This window comes from Archocentrus centrarchus, chromosome 24, assembly GCF_007364275.1.
Source record: "Archocentrus centrarchus isolate MPI-CPG fArcCen1 chromosome 24, fArcCen1, whole genome shotgun sequence".
NCBI classification, from domain to species: Eukaryota; Metazoa; Chordata; class Actinopteri; order Cichliformes; family Cichlidae; genus Archocentrus; species Archocentrus centrarchus.
The window spans coordinates 10692522-10713310 of record NC_044369.1 but is presented as its reverse complement, the minus strand read 5'-3'; the positions used below and the strand labels follow the sequence as shown (position 1 = coordinate 10713310).

At 41.0% G+C, this 20789-nt stretch overlaps 1 protein-coding gene across 1 annotated transcript in view; it reads left to right on the top strand.

Moving 5' to 3' along the window:
• The window catches only part of rngtt (RNA guanylyltransferase and 5'-phosphatase), a 117329-nt gene that overhangs the window by 11491 nt on the left and 85049 nt on the right, over positions 1–20789 (top strand). The window contains exons 5-8 of the mRNA XM_030721366.1: positions 37–112; positions 2838–3087; positions 9528–9637; positions 11880–11981. Coding sequence (XP_030577226.1) covers positions 37–112; positions 2838–3087; positions 9528–9637; positions 11880–11981 — 538 coding nt within the window. The remainder of the gene's footprint in view (positions 1–36; positions 113–2837; positions 3088–9527; positions 9638–11879; positions 11982–20789) is intronic.

The following is a 20789-nucleotide window of genomic DNA, read 5'->3' as shown; positions in this document are numbered from 1 at the left end:
TGAAAGGTTAGCATTTTTATTTTCTTTCTCCTGAAGGTGTTCACTGCACACATGGCTTCAACCGGACAGGCTTTCTGATATGTGCGTACCTGGTGGAGAAGATGGACTGGAGGTAAGGGCTGACACGCTTCAGTCACTCGTGCTGCTGGGAGGGCACTTTCACAATCTTCAGTTGTCTTGCATGATAACACAAACCCTACATGGAGCCCCCACCAGAGGATTGCACTGTTACTCTGGTTTCACTCTCACAACCCTATCAGTATTTTTATTTATTTATTTTTTAGCCCGTAATCCCATCATCTTCCTTCTGTGTGTGTGTGTGTGTGTGTGTGCACGCATGTGTGAGAGTGCATGAGAGGTTACTCTGTTACTATCAGTCTAAATAAAGCTTTACAAAAAGGCTGGCTGCTTTTGAGTGACCGAGCAGCAGAGATAAATAATTTACAGCAGCTGAGCAGGAGGATGCATCTTTTGTCAGAGGTGGAGCAGCAGTCTGTGATAGCAGAATCCCTGGAAGCTGCAGACATGGAGGCTGGATAAAAACCCTCCCACCACCCACTACTTCCTGTGAAATGAATATTCTGGGAACATTTACAGCTGTCATCCAGTATTATGTGTTGGAAGATAATTATCATTAATGGGCTTGACATAATGTAGAATGGCTTCAAATCTTGGTGAAGTGAGTTATGATTAGGGCTATAAGTAATGGTCATTTTCATTGGGTTTTATTTGTTTTCTTCCCTCATCAGCTGTTGCCAGTGCAATAATTATAGATTCTCAGAGAAAAAATGACTATATTCAAAGGGAAAATAATAAAGCATATTATCCATATTTAGGACATTTACACAAATACACAAGTACACAGTAAGTCATACAGTATTAAAATGTAATAGAATCAGCAGTTCTGTGATTAAATGCCCATAAGAACCTTATTTAGAAATGTCTTCTGTCTGATAAATGATGCAGTTATATTTCTTGTAAAAACAGGTTTAGTTCCAAGTTGTGAGATAGTGATTTTTCTCTACAGTCACCTTAAGACTTTTATTCCTAGCATAGATTGTTCTTGAGAACAGACAATTTGACAGTTCTTGAGCATACAAGAAAAAGGTTAAAAGCCTCTCCTTCATCTGTAGTCACGATAGGGTGCATGTAGTCCCTCAACCCCCTGTCTAGGCTCACAGGTCAGAATCAGACCTGCTACTTAATTTTCAGCTATTTGAAGCTTCTGCAGATGCCTTTTCTCTGCATTGAATTACATGGAAATTTATGTAAAGTCAAAACCATTGCACAGCCCGCTTTAGCGTGTTTCAAGACCACCAGTATGCCATCAATAAATTTCACATTTAACTGTGTGCTGTGTATATTTCCAGAAAATGTTAACATTCCTAGAGTCTGACCAGTATTCCTAATCTCTGAATCAGATTAAGCTCCCCTTTTCGAACCTAAAACCATCAAATACTTGGAAATTTTGCTTTCAAAGTGGCTTAAATGATAATTTGATCCACAGAATATCTGCTGTTTGACACCTGATGCTCTAGTTTTGGACCCTGAGTAGTTTTAGGTTGCTTAATAGAATGCCTTTAATTTTCATTAATCAGAATGTACAATGAGATTGGAGACTTAAGATTTTAAGTCATTTTTTAATCATGTTTATGCTATTTGTTTTCTGATGGCCTCGAGTGCATACAAAGTGATCATGAGTCAAAATAAACACAGCAGTCATCTCACTGGATGTAGCGCTGATTTCTGGCACACAATATTTTGCTCCCTCGACACATTAAAATTAGACATTGTAACTGCATAGTCAAAGGCTTACTTTATAGTTCAACTTATCCTTTCAGGGTGTTTTTAAATGCCTAAAAGCAGTTTCAAATAAAAGGCTTGAAAATAATGGTGACTACAGTTCATTAAAAGCCCACGCATGGAAATGCTTACCAATCAAATTGCACTTTTTTGTGTTAAAAGGTGTTTTCAGAGGTGAAACAATGGGATATTGTTTGGTGAAACAATAATGTTTTTGTTTTCTTTTTCACATTAGCAGCCACAAAGGGCAATGTTTGGAACATAAATGTGTTTATTTGCAGAAGAGTGTATTTTCACTTTTTGCCTTGATTGATTGCAAATTTGGTCTGACATTTCATTTAAAGTGGTATCAAAAAGGTCCCATACAGCTTGTCCCCGAGGGTGATTGCTTTGGCGATGTGGGTGCCCCCCCCCCCCTCTTATTTATTTGTTTTCAGTTTGATTGTGTTACTCTGTAAATTTGACTCTTTCCTAAGTGTTCCTCCACCCCTGGTTGTGAAATGAACAGTAACTCAGCTGTTGCTGCTCGAGCCAGGACAGTTGGTTTTAGACAGACACTTGTTTGGAAACATTTGTTGCGGGTCAAAATCAACTCACTAGATTCTCTTTTGCTTCTTCACTGTGCGCTCTACTCCACCCCTCTCACACATGGTGAATACTGAAGTCCAGTTATAGAGAGAAATTCTGAGAGAACATGACTGCAAAATGCAATAGAGAATTTCATACTTGGGTGAAGTATTAAGGGTTAGGGGTATTAGTATTCTTATCAAATGAAATATTTCAGTTTTATTATTTTCCCCTTTGGCTTCTTAGGAGCTCCTCTTTTAGACACCTTGGTATTGAGATAGTGCCCTTATTACCACGTAAATACAGAAAATCATTAATATACCTGTTAGCTGAATATGTCTTTCTTCCACTTTAATGGTGGTTTGGTCATCATGAAACTAGTCTGAGTGTCTTTTAACTCATAGGGGGAAAAAAAAAGAAGCTTTTTTTAAAAGATGCCACATCTCTATTTTTCTCTTTCTTATCAGCATCGAGGCAGCCGTGGCTGCTTTTGCCCAGGCTCGGGCCCCGGGGATCTATAAGGGAGACTACCTCAAAGAGCTTTTCCGTCGCTATGGTGATGAGGAGGACACACCTTCCGCTCCTGAGCTGCCAGAATGGTGCTTTGATGATGATGATGGGGAAGTGGACGACGATGGTAACGCAGTTGGCCAGGAGTCCGGCCCCAGCTCCTCTGGGTCAGGGCCTGGCAAGCGAAAGAAAGAGAAGCTAAAACTGGTAAGGCCTCTGCGCAGCTCCAGGAAATGGACATAGGAAATGTGTTGATTCCTTTTCTGTGTGACAGGATGATTTTTGGGTCTACAGGGAGGCACCCCCTTACTCTTTCTAAGAGGCACAACTGTATATAATAATCCAGTAAATCTGTTGCTGAATCCAGTAAATCTGATGCTTAAATTTAGAGAAAATTACACTTTACATCTTCTCAGCTGCTGGCAGAGGTGTAATTTTGATTAGATAAACGCTGCCTGCTAGTCTTAATGTAAAGTATTCATCAGTGCCATTCAAAGAAATTAGAAGCCTTGAATCATCTCCTCTTGCTTGTAATCAGCTTTTCCTTCTGTTTACATTGATCTGATGCTTCAGAGTCCTTCAAAGGAGTGACTGTTTAAGAAGCCTAAATCTAAATGGTTCAACAACACGACAAGCACTCAGTGTAGACACAGTGAAAGGACAAAAGCGACATTTGTATGATGAAAAGTATTAAAAATATATTTATTGGTGTGAAACATTTGTTCAGATTACAACAACAGAACATCTGTTTATTACTTTTATTGCACAAAGAGCTCACTGACAACTTGAATCAAGGAAAATCTAATATTTGAGAATATGATACTGCAGAGGCGAGGTCCAGAGGAGAGAGGAGGAACAGGAGCCTTAAGGAATACTGTCTCTTGGTTGAGTGGCCTGCCTCACAGTCAGACTTGTTGGCGGCTACTTGGCTGTTATGATCAGCAAGACATTTGCTAGAATGAAGGAGTTACACACAAAGAAGGATTTCCCCACACATAAACTTTACTTGTGCTGGCCACCGTGTTTTGTGAATGAGCATTAGTAATTAATGTGGATTCTACAAATTCCTTGATTCCCCCTACGCCCAATTTGGCTGCAAATAATTTTACAGCAATTTTATTGTTCTATAAGCATTCATATTTAAATTGGGACATGTGTTTGTACTTGTGGACTCATTATTAATTGCAGGTAGGCTAAGCCTACATTTGAATTCTAGTTTCTAATTTTATTTCTTTACTTGCTTTAAGACCATTAAACACCATGGGAGCTGCAGCTGAAAGACTAAAAACAAACAAAAAAAAAACAAACAAACCTTTACTCTGGGTTAACTTTGTAAATTGATAACGAGCTTCATGTGAGTGCTGCTGATGTTAGGGTAAGTGAATCCAGATAACGGAAAGATACCCTGGGTATGCTGAACTCTCTTCATAGTATAAGGCCCTCGGCTAGCTACCTTGCTAGCCATGGCCCTTCCTGTTCTGTGTTTTCTTTACCAGATGGCCAGGCAGTTGTGGTGGTTCTTCAGGTGGTTATTCAACAACTTCTTCCGACGTTCCGAGAGGATCTCTTCCCATGGTTGAACAGATCCAATTGGACTGTCTTGGGAGTGTAGCTGGAAACAGCAGTTTCCTTTCACTTGGTACAGCACACATAATATGGGATATCACACCCTGTTTTCCCTGTTTCGCCACACAGCGAAGAAGCTGCAGGTGGACCAGGCCTCTCCTCTGTGAGCTCAGAAACTGTCACGGTTCACAGGGTTTTTTGTTCCACTGGAGCCCACAACGGTCAAAAAAACGCCTTCCCACCATCCCAGATTTTGTCTCCAAGCTAACTGCTTCGTGGAACAAACCTGCTTCACTGTACCTGGTTCTGGACAGTAGCTGGGGCTCAATGGCATGGAGGAGGCTGGCTTAGCCAACCCACCTCCGATGGATCCGTCCCCGGCCCCGTCCCACAACCATGGTGTGGGTGGCCCCTCAGCTTTTCCGTCCAAGCACTGCAGATTCTCTGCGTCTCAGCTGGACAAGATTTATGCTGCTGTCAGGGTCAAATGACCAGTTGTTTGTCTGCTTTGCAAATCCAGCTAGGGGTAGAGCTCTGTCTAAACAGAGGTTCCCCCACTGGATTGTAGAAGTTAGCTCCCTGGCATATGCAAGCACTCTTCTTGAAGAGGACTATGCCAGACAGAACGTGAAGCAGGTGGAGAACTTGTTCATGTACCACGATACTAAATTGACAGCGTGCAGAGCAGAACAAGTCCTACATTCTCCAGCTGTTAGTAAAGTTTCCCTACTCAGGTCAAAGACATCTAACGGGAAAATTAGATTCCTGTCTCCTGTGCACTTAAGAAGCATAAATATATAGCTCACTGTAAACTGCAGAAGACACTGGAATGGAATGGCAGGTACTACTTTTTAATGTGTGTGTGTGTGTGTGTGTTCATCCATATGTGAGGCCTTTGAAACTGCCAAGCAAAAACTCACAGCCAGAAGAATAAACCAGATGTTCTCCACTGAACCGTCCAAGGTGTCTTCTGTGGCAGGGGAGCAATATAACAACAGCCCACCTACCAAAGCTGGAGACAGAGCAGTATTGGAAGAGCATATGGGAGAAGGATGCAAAACAAAACAACAATGCTCAGTGGCTATTGGATCTAGGAGCAGATCACAGCAACTTTCCTGAACAGGCTCCAGTAACCTTCACGGTGGCAGAAATCCAGAAAAGAGTCTCAAATATGAAGAGGTGGACAGCACCAGGCCCTGACATGATTCATACCTACTGGCTAAAGAAGCTAAGTGCACTCCATGAGTGCCTGGCGGTACAAATGAACCAGCTGCTAATGGATGAGATGCACCTGGAATGGCTGACTGAAGGCCAGAAAGTTCTGATCCCCAAGGATCCTCAGAAGGGACCAGTCCCATCCAACTACCAGTCAATTACCTGCTTCAGCACAACATGGAAGCTCCTGTCACACATCATAGCAGCTAAGATGAACAGACACATGGCTCAACATATGAACAGGGCCCAGAAAGGAATTGGCAGAAATACCAGGGGAGCACCAGCTACTGGTAGAGTCACTTAAGACTGTAACAGTGTTTTAGCCGGGCTGATATTCTCTCGCATTGGGCTGAGAATTTTCAGAGCATAATTTCATTTTGTCCAACATATTTCACACAATTTAGACTTTACCTTTTGTTTTCGGAACTATAGTGTTGTTTCATTGCAATTTGCAATCTGGGCATGGCCATCTGGTTCACAGTGCACATGTGCGATTTTTGTGATTCTCCTGTCCACGGGAGACTTTTTCAGTTATTCCAAAATGCTATCAAATTGCACCATTTTAGCCTCAAAATAGCAAAAATTTTACTGATTGAAGAAGTGGCTGATATTGAAAAATCCTTCCAATGGCTGGTCATAGCTGGACTGAAAGACTGTAAAGAGGAACTAATCACGGCATCACAGGAACAAGCTCTAAGCACAAGATCAGTAGAGGCTGGGGTCTACCGCACCAGGAAAAACCCTAGGTTGAGGCTGTGCAGAGATGCCCCAGCACATAACACCAGGGTGCAAAATGCTTGCAGGCAGGACATACATGGAACACCATAACCAAGTGGCTGGCATAGTATACAGGAACATCTGTGCCAACTATAGCCTGGAAGTCACAGAATCAAAATGGTATACGCCCAATGGGGTGATTGAGAATGACTGAGCTAAGATCCTGTAGGACTTCCAGATACAGATGGACAAACTGGTGATGTCTAACCAACCTATCATAGTAGTTGTGGACAAGCAGAGGAAGGAGGTCATCATGACAGATGTAGCAATACCAAGTGATTGCAACATCAAGAAGAAGGAACACAAGAAGGTTGAGAAATACCAAGGAATGAAAGAAGAGTTAGAGAGGATGTGGAAAGTGAAGGCAAAAGTGGTCCCTGTGATAATCAAAATACTTGGGGCAGTGACCCCCTAAACTGGAGTGGCTCCAGTAGATTCCAGGAAAGCGATCCAAGATCTCTGCCCAGAAGAGCACAGTAGAAACAGCTAATCCTGCGCAGGTCCCCCAAGCTCCCAGGCCTCTGGTACAGGACTCAAGCTTGAATGACAAAGACTGCCGCAGGGCGAGTGGGGACGTTTTTCATATGAAGGAAAATAAAGAAATAAACATAATAGGTTGCCTTTAAATAGATTACTATTACTATACTATTTTGTTATCCTCGGTAATCCAAATTGAATTCATTGCTTGTGAACATATGCTCTCTGTATTAGGATTAGGTGAATTAGGGTTGCTCAAGTGATCAAATGACATTTTCACACCATATGAAGGCCGAGGCTCATACTTTCAGAAGATATTGGTGTAACTAATCTGTTTTACACCCAGGGTATCTGCAGGTCTTAAAGTCTTGAAAGTACTCAATTCAGTTTTCCAAGAAGAGGCTGGAAAGTATTATAAAATAAGTTTTTGTATTTGATAACAGGTGTTACAAATCTAATAGTGCGATTGTTGCCACCAGTGACTTTTTAATCCTCTTCATGTGGTTACACTTAGGCTAGGAGCAAACATTGTCTCATATTTGTTTAAGCAAATATGCAAATGACCTTGTATCAAATAATAATTTTCTATTTGTGGCGAAAATGTAGATGTAATTCTTCTATTCATTTATTAACTTTGTGTCCAATTAAAATTTTCTGTTTAATTAAAAGTCCTCATCCACTCAAAAATGCACTTGACTTACTGTTACTACTTTCAGATTTTTAACCATAAAGGGCTGTTTTTAAATTCCTTGTTCCCAATCAGAAACTGAACCAACTTTCACTGAGAATGGACTTTTTTTTTTTTTTTTTGGGTGAAATATGAGACATCTTGTCTTATAACCTGATGCGCAGATGGTTTGTTACACAGAACCATCTGGGAAATCATCTTTGGGAACAGTGTGGAAAAAAGGCAGACACTTAAAAAAATATATATATGGCAAAATATTGGACCATATTAACCATCTGTCTGTCACAGGCTTACTTTGACCAATCACATCAACAGAGGAGAGCCAGCTGGTACATCTTACTCATAACGAAGCCAGTCAGGGGACAAATGAAAATATCATTTCCAACAAGAAAAATATTTCCAATGTCTTGCACGCGAGTATTTGCTAGCTAAATCTTGAGTGGCTGTTGTCGTACAACACAAGGAAGCACAGGCAAACTTCAGTTCAGTTTAATTTATGTAGCGCCAATTCACAGTAACAGTTGTTTCAAGGCACTTTATATTGTAAGGTAAAGACCCTACAGTATTAGAGAGAAATCTCACACAAAGAGATGATCCCTAATGGAAGCACTTGGCGGCAGTAGGGAGGAAGAACTTCATATTAAGTGGACGAGACCTCCATCAGAACCAGGTTCAGGGAAGTGTAGCCATCTGCTGTGACCAGCTGGAGGGTGAATGGAAAAGAGAAGTGAAATAAGGAGAGCATAGAGTTACCTAGGGCAAAATATAAAATTAGAGAGAGAGAAGACAAAATTTAATGGCAGGCAGCAGTGGCTTATAAACACATGGGGAATGAAGAACAATATAATAAAAATAATTCGAGTGTGTATTCCTAGTGGTTTGTATGATTGAAAAATATGCATTAAGTTGTATCTATGTGGTATTAAATAAGCCTTTTCAAAAAAAGCTGATTTAACTTTAGTTGAAGACATCCTGTACTCCAGTTCAGCTTTCCTTACAAGGCTGTTACAAACTAATCTGCTATGAACTTACTGTACCAAGCATTTATGATATATGGTAGATAAATTAGTTCAAGCAGTAGCTCTACTGTCTAATTCACATAGACCCTTCTAGATTTAAAGGTGCATAATGAGATTTATACAGGAAGAAGTTCATATACAGGGTGAAACAGAGGAGAGAAACAAGCACAACTGTACATGGCAGCAAAATGCAGTATTGATTTGCAACTGAGCTGAAGTGAAACAATTACAGTGGTTTTTACTTTTTAATTGGCATTTTTTTTTACCATTTGGTTTCTTGGTATGTGCTTGTATAATCTGTTGTCACACTGCCAAACAGAAATTATAAGGTGACCGCTGTTGTAAAGTGTGTTACATAGAATCTCTTATTTATTTAAGCATGTAGCACAAACCCTCATCACACAGTTATGCAATATGATGCTTTTCCCCCAATTTTAGGTAGCTCTCTGTTATTACACTATACCTGCCTACCTGTCAGGTTTTTTTCTTTTCTTAAGTTTAAAGTCCATATTTCATCCATTCCCCAGAAAAAGAGGTTATGTAGGTAGTCAACCCCCATGGGTCCACTTTGAGCCTGGAAAAACCCTTATGTGTTTCCATTATAAGCATTATAATGGAAAAAGACTGTAAAGCTAAGGAGGCAGAAAACAGTTGATCCAGAGCATTCTTGAAATAATTAAAGTGAGAATGGCTTTCACAATAGAGAGGAGCGAAAAGGGGATTTTTTAATATTTGTACCTGTTGTCTCTGTGCACAGGGATTCATAAAGCAAAGAGGCAGCTGTTTGGAAAAGTATCAGTGGCACTCAGTGTGCTTTTTTTTTTTTCTTTGTGTAGGAGGGAATAAATGTTTCTTAAAATTCATTCCAAGTTCAACCTTCTGCTTTTCTTCTTTTATCTTCCCAGGGTGCAGTATTTCTCGAAGGCATCACTGTGAAAGGCGTCACACAGGTCATCACACAACCCAAGTTAGGCGAGATCCAAAGAATGTGCCAGGAGATGACCGAGTGGGACAAGTAAGAACCTCCTCTTGCCCTCCTTATTTTCCACAGGGAAAGTGTGCGTGTCTGTTTACACATATGTAGGTGTACTGTACTGTGCTATGAGTGACTCATTTGTCTTAAATCACCTTTTTTTAAAAAATAAAAATAAAAGATCTTTATACTCTCTGACAGGCGGCAAAGTCAGGAATAGATGTTGCTATTCTGGAGAAATATGCTGCAGCAGCTATTTTAATGAAATTGCAGACAGTCAGCTCTACTGCAGTGGCTTGTCACAGTAAAAGGAAACAGTCCATGCTGCATTTTCCACAGCCTGCTGTTAAAATTGCTGTTTTAGTTATTTGTTTGCTAATATAATGAGAGCCAAACATATTTACAGTTTAGGGAAATCTTTAGTGTCTAGAACCAAAGTTAGTTGTTGTTCCCCTAGTTTATGATACCTAGTGCAGTGTGTATTGACTCAAGCCACAAAATCGGTGTCTGGGAGGTGTTGCAGAGGTTTTACTTCTTTTTGGGGACGTGTGTGTGTGTGTGTGTGTGTGTTTGTGTGTGTGAGAGAGAGAGTGATTTTAAAAAACGGTCTTCCAGTGGTCCTGAAGTTAAAATACAGAAATTCTAAAATAAATGCCTTAGAACTTTTATGTAAATAAGCTAAAAGCAGCATTTAAAAAAAGTGTCACTGAAGTTCAGTCTGAGGACAGCAGTTGTGTTAATGCTGTCTTCACCACTCCCCAAGAATTGACTTGCCCAAAATAGTCTACCAGAGGTGATGTGCCAGGACTGCATCACAACTTTAATATATTGAATATTCAAGACCAACAGTTAGGATACAGTTACAGTTATCAGCATATCCTATTTGATTAAAAACTATATTTAAGAAATTAAATGAAACCTGCAATAACTGTTATGGGCCTGTTTGAGACATTTTAAACATGAATCAGTCACAGAGGAAAACATTGTGCATGCAAGTCCAATATTTGCCTTTATTTAGTTCTGTTTGGGTGTCTTTGGACTGATGAGAGAATTATTCGACTCTTCAGCTGCTTATTCCTATCCTATCATAAGTATGCATACTACACTGTCCGGCCAAAAGAAGTCACCATCTTAAATAAGCAAAGGTAAGAGACTTCCACTGCATAACACCTGCAGTGTTTAATATATTTCGGCTAGCAACAGGGTATTGCACCTTAACTGATGCAATGAGTTTCTCATTTCTTAAACAGTCATGTCAGAAGACATATCCAGTGGCTGTGAAAAGATGTTACTGCATTTCAGAAGGGTCTGATTATTGGCCTGCATCAAGCAAAGAAAACAACAAGGAAACTACTGCTGACATTACAGTTGGGTTCAAAGCTCTCCAACACATTGCTAAAGGGATAGTAGTGAACCATCAACTTTGAGGAGGAAATGTGGTCAGAAAAGAGTCTTGAATGATCGTGGCTGGAGAAGACTTAAATGCCTGAAGTCGTATCATGAAAAAGAAAATCAACAGTAGAACTCATGACTGTGTTTAATAGTGAAAGCCAGAGCATTTTCTCATGCACAGTGCAAAGAGAACTCAAGTGATTGGGACTAAACAGCAGTTCAGCTTTAAGAAAGTCACTTACTAGTGAAGCTAATCAAAAATTGGCTTCAGTTTGCTAGTGAGCATAGAGACTTACATTGACTTGACTAGATTGACCTTTTTCTTAAGTGATGAAGAGAAGAAGACAGGGAAATGGAATGATACCCATCATGCCTAGTGCTACCATACAAGCTTGTGGGGGCAGTGTTATGATCTGGGGTTGCTTCAGTTGGTAAGTTTTGGGTTCAGCCTGAAAGACGTTAGGTCAGCTGGGGTAGGCTCCAGGTGACAATGCCAGGATTCAAATCGTGAAGCTCTGGTTCAAGGAGCATGAGACATCATTTTCACACATGGATAGATACACAAAGAGTCCAGACCTTAACTGCACTGAGAATCTCTGACTCTCCGATCATTAATAAAAGATCCTGGACAGAAAAAAATGTTGCAAGTGACATTGCATAAGCTTATGAAAAATAATAATGAAATAGTAGAGCATAACCTTTTTTTTTTTTTTTTTTTTTGGTGATTAAATATCAGATTACAGATTACTGCTGCATTAAAGAAAAGTCTTAAGTGATGCTCACAGTAGTGTGTTCTGAAATGAAATGAACACACTGAAATGAAACGTATCGTGTTCAGGACTAGACTTAAGACCAAACACACATGTAAGACATATTTTCATTGTTGTTGCAGGTCTGGTTTTCCTGGTGCGCAGCCTGTGTCAATGGACAGAAAAAACTTACGTTTTCTCGAGCAGAATCCATACAAAGTCAGTTGGAAAGCCGACGGCACACGGTGAGTTCATGAGGAATGACTCGTTCTCGTTTCAGTACAGGTGTGGGACTGTGTCCCAATGAACCTTTGCTATGTGCAAGTATGCATACAATTTACGTCCTTGGGAGTTGTTCATCAAAGTTGTTCTGTTTTTCATTAGGGTTTAATTACAGTGTTTTCACATAGCTAATCAGCCTGAGGGTTCTTTGATATCAGTGGAGATGTGCACTGTGTAATTAGCTTCATATTACCTGAGCAGAATGACTGAGTCCAGTCTCTTCCCTCGTAGAAAAGATGCCATGGGTCACCTCTTCTGTCCTGTCACATTTTGGGTTGATCTTGTTATTTTTCTTTTATTTTATGTGTCTGTTGCTAGTGCTGAGGGAAAAGAAATGTTAGTATTCTGGCAGTCCGCTGTGAAGCCTTGTTTCCCTCGCTGGTGCAAATGTGCAGTGTGCTGGTGAATATTTAATAACTGCAGTCACTTTCAAGAATTTTACATATCGGTGCTTTAGTTTCCTCTAAGAGGGAGACTAGCAGAGTACAAATTTGGCCCCTGACCAAGATCCTGCTAATGTGTGTAATCTGCTTCCATTATTTTCAGAACATCTTGAAAATGTTGTTAAGCTTTGCTCTTACATTTGAATAAAAAGAGGCAATGACCTCTTCCTCTGCTGCCTTTAGCTCTCGCCTGTCACCCCATTTCCTTGCAGGACTTGGTTTTGAAGAGTAGTGATACCTGACTTTTTTTTTTTTTTTTTTTTTTTATTAAAGTTGTGAAAAACATGCAGTGAAAAGCTCGGTATGCTATTAGTCACCACTCAAGCACAGGTTATATTGAGGATATAATGTACTACCTTCTCCTCAAATTCAAATTTAAAAATCGTAAAATGCAAACCTCTGATTTATTAAATAACCACGTATAACCATCACAGCCATGAAGCACTTTGTTTTTGTGTATTTTGTGTAACTTTAGGAAAAGTCATCAAATTCAACATTTTTATTGTTGCCAATAATGTGTTACTGTCATAATAGATCACTAAATATTAATCCACATATGGAATTACTCAACTGTCTTGTTTGAGAAATGCTGAAAACTGTGGTGATCTAGAGTTGAGAGTTTTACACAATACACCGCTCTGATCTTACTGGAGAGTCTTGCTTTGCATGGTCGATGTAGGTACTGTTGAGCAAAGGACAAGAATGGAAGTCTCTGTATGACAAATTTTTAGGCTAATTGATGATGCAAGGTAAATTAGCAGTGTGCTGCTAGTTTGTTTCCAACACTACCTGATTATTTAACAGTATAGGCTATCCTGAGCTGTATGTTCATTTAGACGCTCCAAAGGATCCATCTGATTGCTTCATTTAGATCCCTTGGCTTGCTTGTGTTGTCCAATTTAAAGACAGTGGACTGCTGGAACATTTTCTACCCTAGTAGGATCAACACATTCTTCTGACTGAGGTCACTGGAAAGTCACAAAGTATTCAGAGGCACACTGTAACTTTGCTGTATTTGGTCTTTCATGGCTTTTGTTGACAGAAGGAAAAATACAATCTAACACCTTTAGGTTGTCCTGCAGTGTGTTTGGAGCTGAGGTGAATGACACCAGCTGTCTTGGTAAAACTTATATTGGCTTGGGCTATGTTGCAGCCTCATGTGATACAACATTGTCATCAGACAGATTCTAAGTCAAAGGCACTGATTTATTAATCCTACGTGTAATTGAATTACAAATTCCATCACTGTAATTCAATCACTTTATTTAGTTTTGATTTTATACTATCAGTGATTTTTTTTTTTTTTTAATTTTTTTTTTTTATTATTATTATTTTTTAAATTTTTATTAAACTCTGAGAGTCTAATCAGAGTGAAATATTGCTATTTATTCCCCTGTGATTGCTTTCCAAACAGTTGGGGCATCGTATAAAAGAGGAAACTTGGAGATGTGTTGTATAACATTATGGCATAAAAAGGTTTAAACATATGCATTAATTTATGTGTCCTGGGTTGTGGTAAACAATGTGCCCCTATCTTATATAAATATAAAAAAAAATGTTTTCTGACTTCTTTTCGAATATCTGCAAGTTTCTGAAACTTGTTGACACTTCACTACAGGCATACAGATCTGCTATTCAAATCCTGCTCTGTGTGTGTGTGTGTGTGTGCGTGCGTGCGTGCATACGCGCGCACTCATGAAGAAGCAACATCAGAATGCCAACCACAGCATATTTACACGGCAAAAGGTTTGATATGTAGACTTTGATGGTCTTTGTTGCCAGTATGGTGCTGTTTGCGGTTCCCATGCTTTTTCAGCAGTCCTCTTTATTTATCATTGTTGTCTTTTTGATACAGTGCATACAGTACATTTGACAAAAGTGATGGGAATTTTTTGTAAAAAGATCTTGCAGCATTGTGGATATTCACAACACAGTCCTCGCTTTGGTCTGCATACAAGTAATAAAGTTGCACTTAGAAAAGATCAGCTTTTATTCTCTCTGCAAGGGAAAGGCTTTTCTGATGCTGCTTTTCTGATGTTACTTTATTCTTCAAAGCTGAGGGATGGATCACAGCAATCTAAAATCATGTTTCCTTATTAGTGCCTGTGCCTTTTAATTTATCCAGTAAATGGTTGTGTCTTTCACGCATGTTTATCTTTTGTGTGTGAAATTGAATTTACACAAAAGAAGTGATTATGAGAGGTTTGGTGAGAAATAGTTTTTTTTGGGGGGGGGGGGGGGGGGGGGGGGTTAAATCAATGTGATTAAATTCCAGCAATGTAGATATTCATTAAATCTGGGCTGTAGCTTGGACTGGACAATAGTCGTAGATGGCTCTGTAATTGTGAATCTTCTGGAGGGTGCAGAGCAGGGTCATGGCCCAGTCCTTGATGAATTTAACTGGTGTGACAAGTCTTGCTTCAAAATAAATGCAACATAAGCCAAAGAAATGTTTACTGGCTCTTTCTCCCTGTCCCTGAACCCTGTCTAGCGATGTGCAAAGTCTTGGACTGTGATGTGTGAGTGTAGCTGTGCCACTGATGAAAATGTTTTGGTCTTCCTTTACTGGGCCGATGCTTTCATTTTATATTTTAGACAGCTACAAGTGTTGTAGTCTGTCCTTACATGCTGAAGCAGAACGATGCCCACAAGCACAGAAAAACTACAAATGGCATAGCAAAAATTACATGTGGAAGATGGCGGCTAGTGGGGAAGCTATGCACTCTCGAGTTGAGCATGTTCCAGTAGTAAAGTAGGAAAAGCAAGGCAAAACTTTAGGTTACTTGCTTAACCCCGGTTCTCAGAGTAGCATGAGTGAGATGTCTGACTATGAGTATGCGCCTCCCAGCATATTCCTCAGAAGCATTTATCTCATTCCACCAATCCTGATTGGCTGGTGATCACGATGACCATGTCGGGCAGAGCCACCCACCCTTAAGTAGCTTGTGCTACAACATAGTCGTTATTCAAAATAAGCACCTCTTCTTGCTTCGCCCCAGCAAGAAGGGCTGTCTGGTGAGACATCTCACTCATGCTACTCTGAGAACTGGGGTTACACAAGTAACCTAAAGTCCTCATTCCTTGCATTCGTTTCAGTGTCTCAGTATGGGAAATGGAGACTCCCATATTGCCAGAAAAGCTTATCTCAAGCAATCGCCAGCAAAATATCAAGTAGTCCACCTATCCAAGTGAGGACCCAGAGCTCAGTACTGCTCGGGCTACACTTGGAACAGAGACATCCAGCCTGTAGAACTGGACAAAAGGGAAGTGAAGACCAGCTTGTTGCTGCACAAATGTCCTAGATTGACAGGGCCCAGGATGCTGCCAGACCATGAGTGGAGTGAACTGTCCCAATAAGCACACAGAACATGAACAGGACACAGCATGTGCAACCTTTGTTCTGCATCAGAAGAAGAAGGGGGCAGGGAGAATGCTGTCAAGGTAATAGGCACATATGACCCAACTACCTTAGGCGCGTAGGCCGGGTTGGGTTTCAGCAGCACCCTAGCCTGCCCCTGGGCAAACTGAGTGCATGAAGGATGTGCTGAAAGAGCATGAATATCACTGACACTTTTAGCCGAGGCTAAAACCAGCAGCAACACAGTCTTCAGAGACAGATGCTTTAAATCAGTCTCCTGTAGAGGCTCAAATGGGGGGCAACAGAGCCCATCCAAAACCACTGCTAAATCCCAAGGGGGTGCCAGTGGCCTGGAGACAGGGAGTAACCTGCAGGCCTCCTTCATAAAATGGCAAACCAAAGGGTGCTGGCTAACCATTTTATCACCAAACCCCACGTGGAAGGCAGCAATGGCAGCCAAGTCCACTTTAACTGTGGAGGTTGTCCTGGCGGAGCTGCTGTCTGAGTTGGGCCTTTCCCTGGCCAGCCTGTCCCTGTCTGCTGCCTTGGAGGGGGTACAGGGGGTGACTGGGGCTTCATACGTTTTGGGATTCTGAACTGACTGGGTGGCTGAGAGACAGCCTGCGCAAAGATCTGTTGCAGGGCCGGAGGAGGCATTGGCTTGGTTTTTCGAGGGAGGCAGAGCTTAAGGGCTTCATCCTCCCTCTTCCTCACATCACATCTATGCTGCATGGAAGCCAGAGCAGTCCTGAAAATGCCGTCAGGCACAATTGGCATGTCCAAGATGTCCTCCTTTTCCCTCTCTGATAGGTCTGTCAGGTTGAGCCGTCTGGCACGTTCCTGCAGTACCATCATTTCCGTAGATTTCCGTGTGTCTTGGACTACACAGTGCTGCACACGGAGGCAAATGTCTGTAATCACAGTGATCTCATCCCACACATTAAGGTCGAGCCTAGTTGCCATATCCTCACACAGCTTTGCTTGGTAAGCAGCGAGCGTAGAGGAAACATTCAGCGCCCTAACAGCCAAAGCCGCTGCTTTGTAGGCCTTTTCAGTCTTTTTTTTTTTTTTTCTTCCAGTCCTTTGACAGCAGTGTGGGGTTCCTGGAGGATGCTGCTGCTCACCGCGGATGGAGGTGGGCTGCGACTAATGGCTCCATAGGGGGCATGCGGCATAAGCCATGCTTCTCCATGCCCTCAAAATCCAGGGAAGAAGTCCCTTGTATTGGGCTTCTGCTGCTGAACAGGCGGTCTTTCCATGAGACCGCTATCTCTTCCAACAGCTCCAGGAAGACTGGGAGTAACTGCTTTGCCACCCTGGCGGCCTGGGGCAATTTCTTCCCCTCGTAACGTGATCTGATGGTCTCCTTTACAACGTCAGGCCACGGAATATTCCGCCTGGACACAGCGTGTTTGCACGCATTCTGCAAATCCATGCTGGGAGTGGGGGAAGATGGTGCGCTGTCCTCCTCGCCCCGGGAGGCGACCACAGTGTTAGGCTTGACAGCCTGAGAAGAGGGACCAAAAATTTCATCTTTGTCCACCTCATCATCGCATATGAGGACCTCTGAGGTATCTTCATTGTCATCCCCATAATCCAACACTAGCATGTCTTCCGCGGCTAGGTCCAGCTGTGAGCCCAGCTGGTGTCAGCGCACCATTCGAGTTCTGCGATCTCTTCCCGACAGGCTAGCTTGGCGCACTATCCATCGCCGGAGACTCTTCATGGTGAACTGGGCACAGTGCACACATGAACCAGGGGCTTCGAGCTCAAGCTGGACATGTTCCAGCCCTTGTGTGTGTGTGTCTTTCCTCAAGATTTTGTTGCCACAAACGCAGAGGCTTCCCCCGGAGTCTCCGTTTCCTCTGGTGTGCAGGAATGATGGGTTCATCTTAGTTAGCTGGGATGCTAACTATGATAACAGCATGTTAGCTGGTTTGCTAACTTCAGCAAAAGAAAAGAACGGTGTTAGCTGGCGTGCCAAACCATATGAATAACCACCTTACCGGAGGGTAAGTGGTAGGATGCCGTGGTCTATGGTGAAGACTCGGGATGAGACAAGAAAAGAAGGCAGCTAGTGCCCGGCGACAGAGAAGTTAGCTAACACTCCTGTCTATGGACAGTTCAACTAGCTAGCCTATTTGCTAATGAGATATGCTCCGAAGCAAGAAGAATTAATGGCTGTGTTGTAGCGCAGTCTAATTAAGGGTGGGTGGTTCTGCCCGACATGGTCGTCTCGATCACCGGCCAAACAGGATTGGCGGAATGAGATAAATTCTTCTGAGGAATACTCAGGGAGGCACATTCCAATAGTGAGACATCGAAACGAATGCTAGGAATGAGAACAGGATTTGTTTTACTCTATAGCAAAGTAGAGCCAAGTAGTGCTTATTTTCTGCCCTTAAAAACACAGCTGTAGCACGTTCATGGAGGAACCCTGCTCAGTGATTTGTACATGTCTTATTTAGCCAGTCACTAATACACAACAATGACAGTACAGATTTTAAGTTTTATAGTTTTGCTGCTGTTTACATGCACTGACACCATCTTGGATTGTGAAGTCAGGGTTGGTGGGGCTGCTCCAGCTTTCTGAGTTGGAAGTCCAACTTGAAGGGACCAACTGGAAAACTTGGAAATTCTGACTTATGACTTCAGATTGAACACACTAATGGCTTTGCTTTAACTCACCGATAAGAAACGCAAAGTCAGTTATGGAAGTACTTTGTGTTTGAGAAATGGGGAGTGACTAGTGGATGATAGAGTTGCAAGAGGCAGTATGCAAATGATGATGTGTTTTTCGGACCAAATGCAATTCACAATAAGAACATCAAAAGCATCATCTTTCTTGCATTGCCCTGTAATGCACGTTACTATTTTGTTTAAGACACCTGTAGGGCTGCAACTAAAGATTATTTTGGTAGTCGAATAATCTGTCATTTTTGTTATCGATTAGTCGATTAGTCAACGATTATTTCAATCTTAACTTACCTGTTAACATCACCTTGTTCTCTTCTCACAATTAAAATAATGACCCATAAAAATACAAGTTTGAAACTAATCAAATGTATTTTTAACATTAATGTAACCATCACAATAAATATCAAATAAAAATGCATATTAAAGTAAATGCAATTTTTATTTTTAAATGAAAATATAATGTGCAAATAAATAAAAATGGCCTCTGTCCAAAAGTTCAAATAAGGCTTGAAATTAAATCAAAAAGTTTTTTCCGTCCAAAACAGCTGAAAAGTTTACAGATGATTCAGTTCATACAGAGGTTTACTATTCAGAATGAACGCTGATATTAATATGAAGAAAAAAAAAAATAGGAGCCAACGTAGCTGCTCTTATTGTCCTTCACTCGTTAGCTAACATCACTGAAACGGCGGTGCTTAGCAAACATTATCCATGAGAGCTTGTTTCCGACAGGTAAACTAACAGAAACATTACTGTACAAACATTAACATGTATCAGCGACGCACTAAAGTACCCATCCAAGGCTGACGTCACAGCTCCAAGGTGCCGGCGTTTTAAACGCTCAGCACTGCAGTGATGCTGCCGTGGAAGGAAAGCTCTGCTTTGCACAGTCTGCATTCAGCTTTATTTTTGTTTTCTGTCAAATGCTCCCACACCTTTGACAGTCTGTCTCCATTTTCTTTCATTTTCTCCACCCTCCTCTCTGTTCCACTAGCATTACGCTGTTGTTACTTTCTTCTTCGTTGGTATTGTTGTTGCTGGCAGACAATCGAGGCAATACTGCCCCCATATCTTCCTGTAGTGTATTGCAATTACAAAATCACACGATAAGCGGAACAAAATAGATGGATGGGTTTAAAAGTACGACGCTTCGACGATGAACTTCTACGTTGACAAATTTTTGTAGTCGATGTCATCGATTACGTTGATGAATCGTTGCAGCCCTAGACACCTGGCACTGTCAAAGTGAAATTAGTTTCAGTGTTTTTGAAATGATTTTTTTTTTTTATTTAATTGAATTGGGTATCATGAATCATGTAATTTTACTCCTATCGATACTGCTAAATTTCTGGTAATCCCTGGTATTATTGTACGGTCTTTACCTTACAATATAAAGCACCTTGAGGCAACTGTTGTTGTGATTTTGCACTATATAAATAAAATGAAATCAAATTGAATAGTATGAAATGAGGGTCCTCAAGGGTTCAAGGGCCCTTTATTTATTTTTATCCTTAGCATCTCGTACATATTAAATTCCAGATGTTTCCATTAAGGGTTTTGGTCTTCCCAAAATTAGCACAAATAGAATCACATGGTCATTTGTTCCAGCTGCTGCTACTACTATTGTTGTTGTAGTAGGTGTAGTTGTAGCAATGATGGAAGCCTCCAATCTAAAAAAAATCCCTCTAAGGATGAAAAGGTATCCATAGACAACAGCTGTATAATGGTAAGGACTCACAGTGGGAAGTTTGTTGAGTTAGTGTGTTTTCGTTTAGATGGCAGTGGCAGAGAGTGATGTTAATTTGTCATTCTCTCAATGTATTGCATGAAATGTGCGGATTATTTCTTATTAAATGTCCCACATTTCTATCCAGTGGCATTTTTAAGACCTGAGATGGATTTTTAATAGGAAATTTGTCTCTCCAAGGTGGCCGAGAAAGATTTTTCGCTTTACATATTGCCAGAGGTCTTCACTTAAGTTTTACATATTCTTAATCCCTTTGTTACTCTGGTGAGGATAAGAAAGTTTCCAATTCTAATGAAAGCCATTTTTACTTTTAAATGAGTAATTTTTTCTTCTTCTTCTTCTTTTTCTTCTTTTTTTAAATATCACATGCAAGTATAATTTTTTTTTTTTTTTTTTTTACAGGAAAAGGTTAAGTGAGCAAAAATGTTAATTTTCAGCAGTCTGTAATGCTCTGACAGAGTTGCTCTCAGATCCAAATTGGTAGTTCTGGCAGTCTCTTCTTATGACTGCAGGGCAACACATCAAC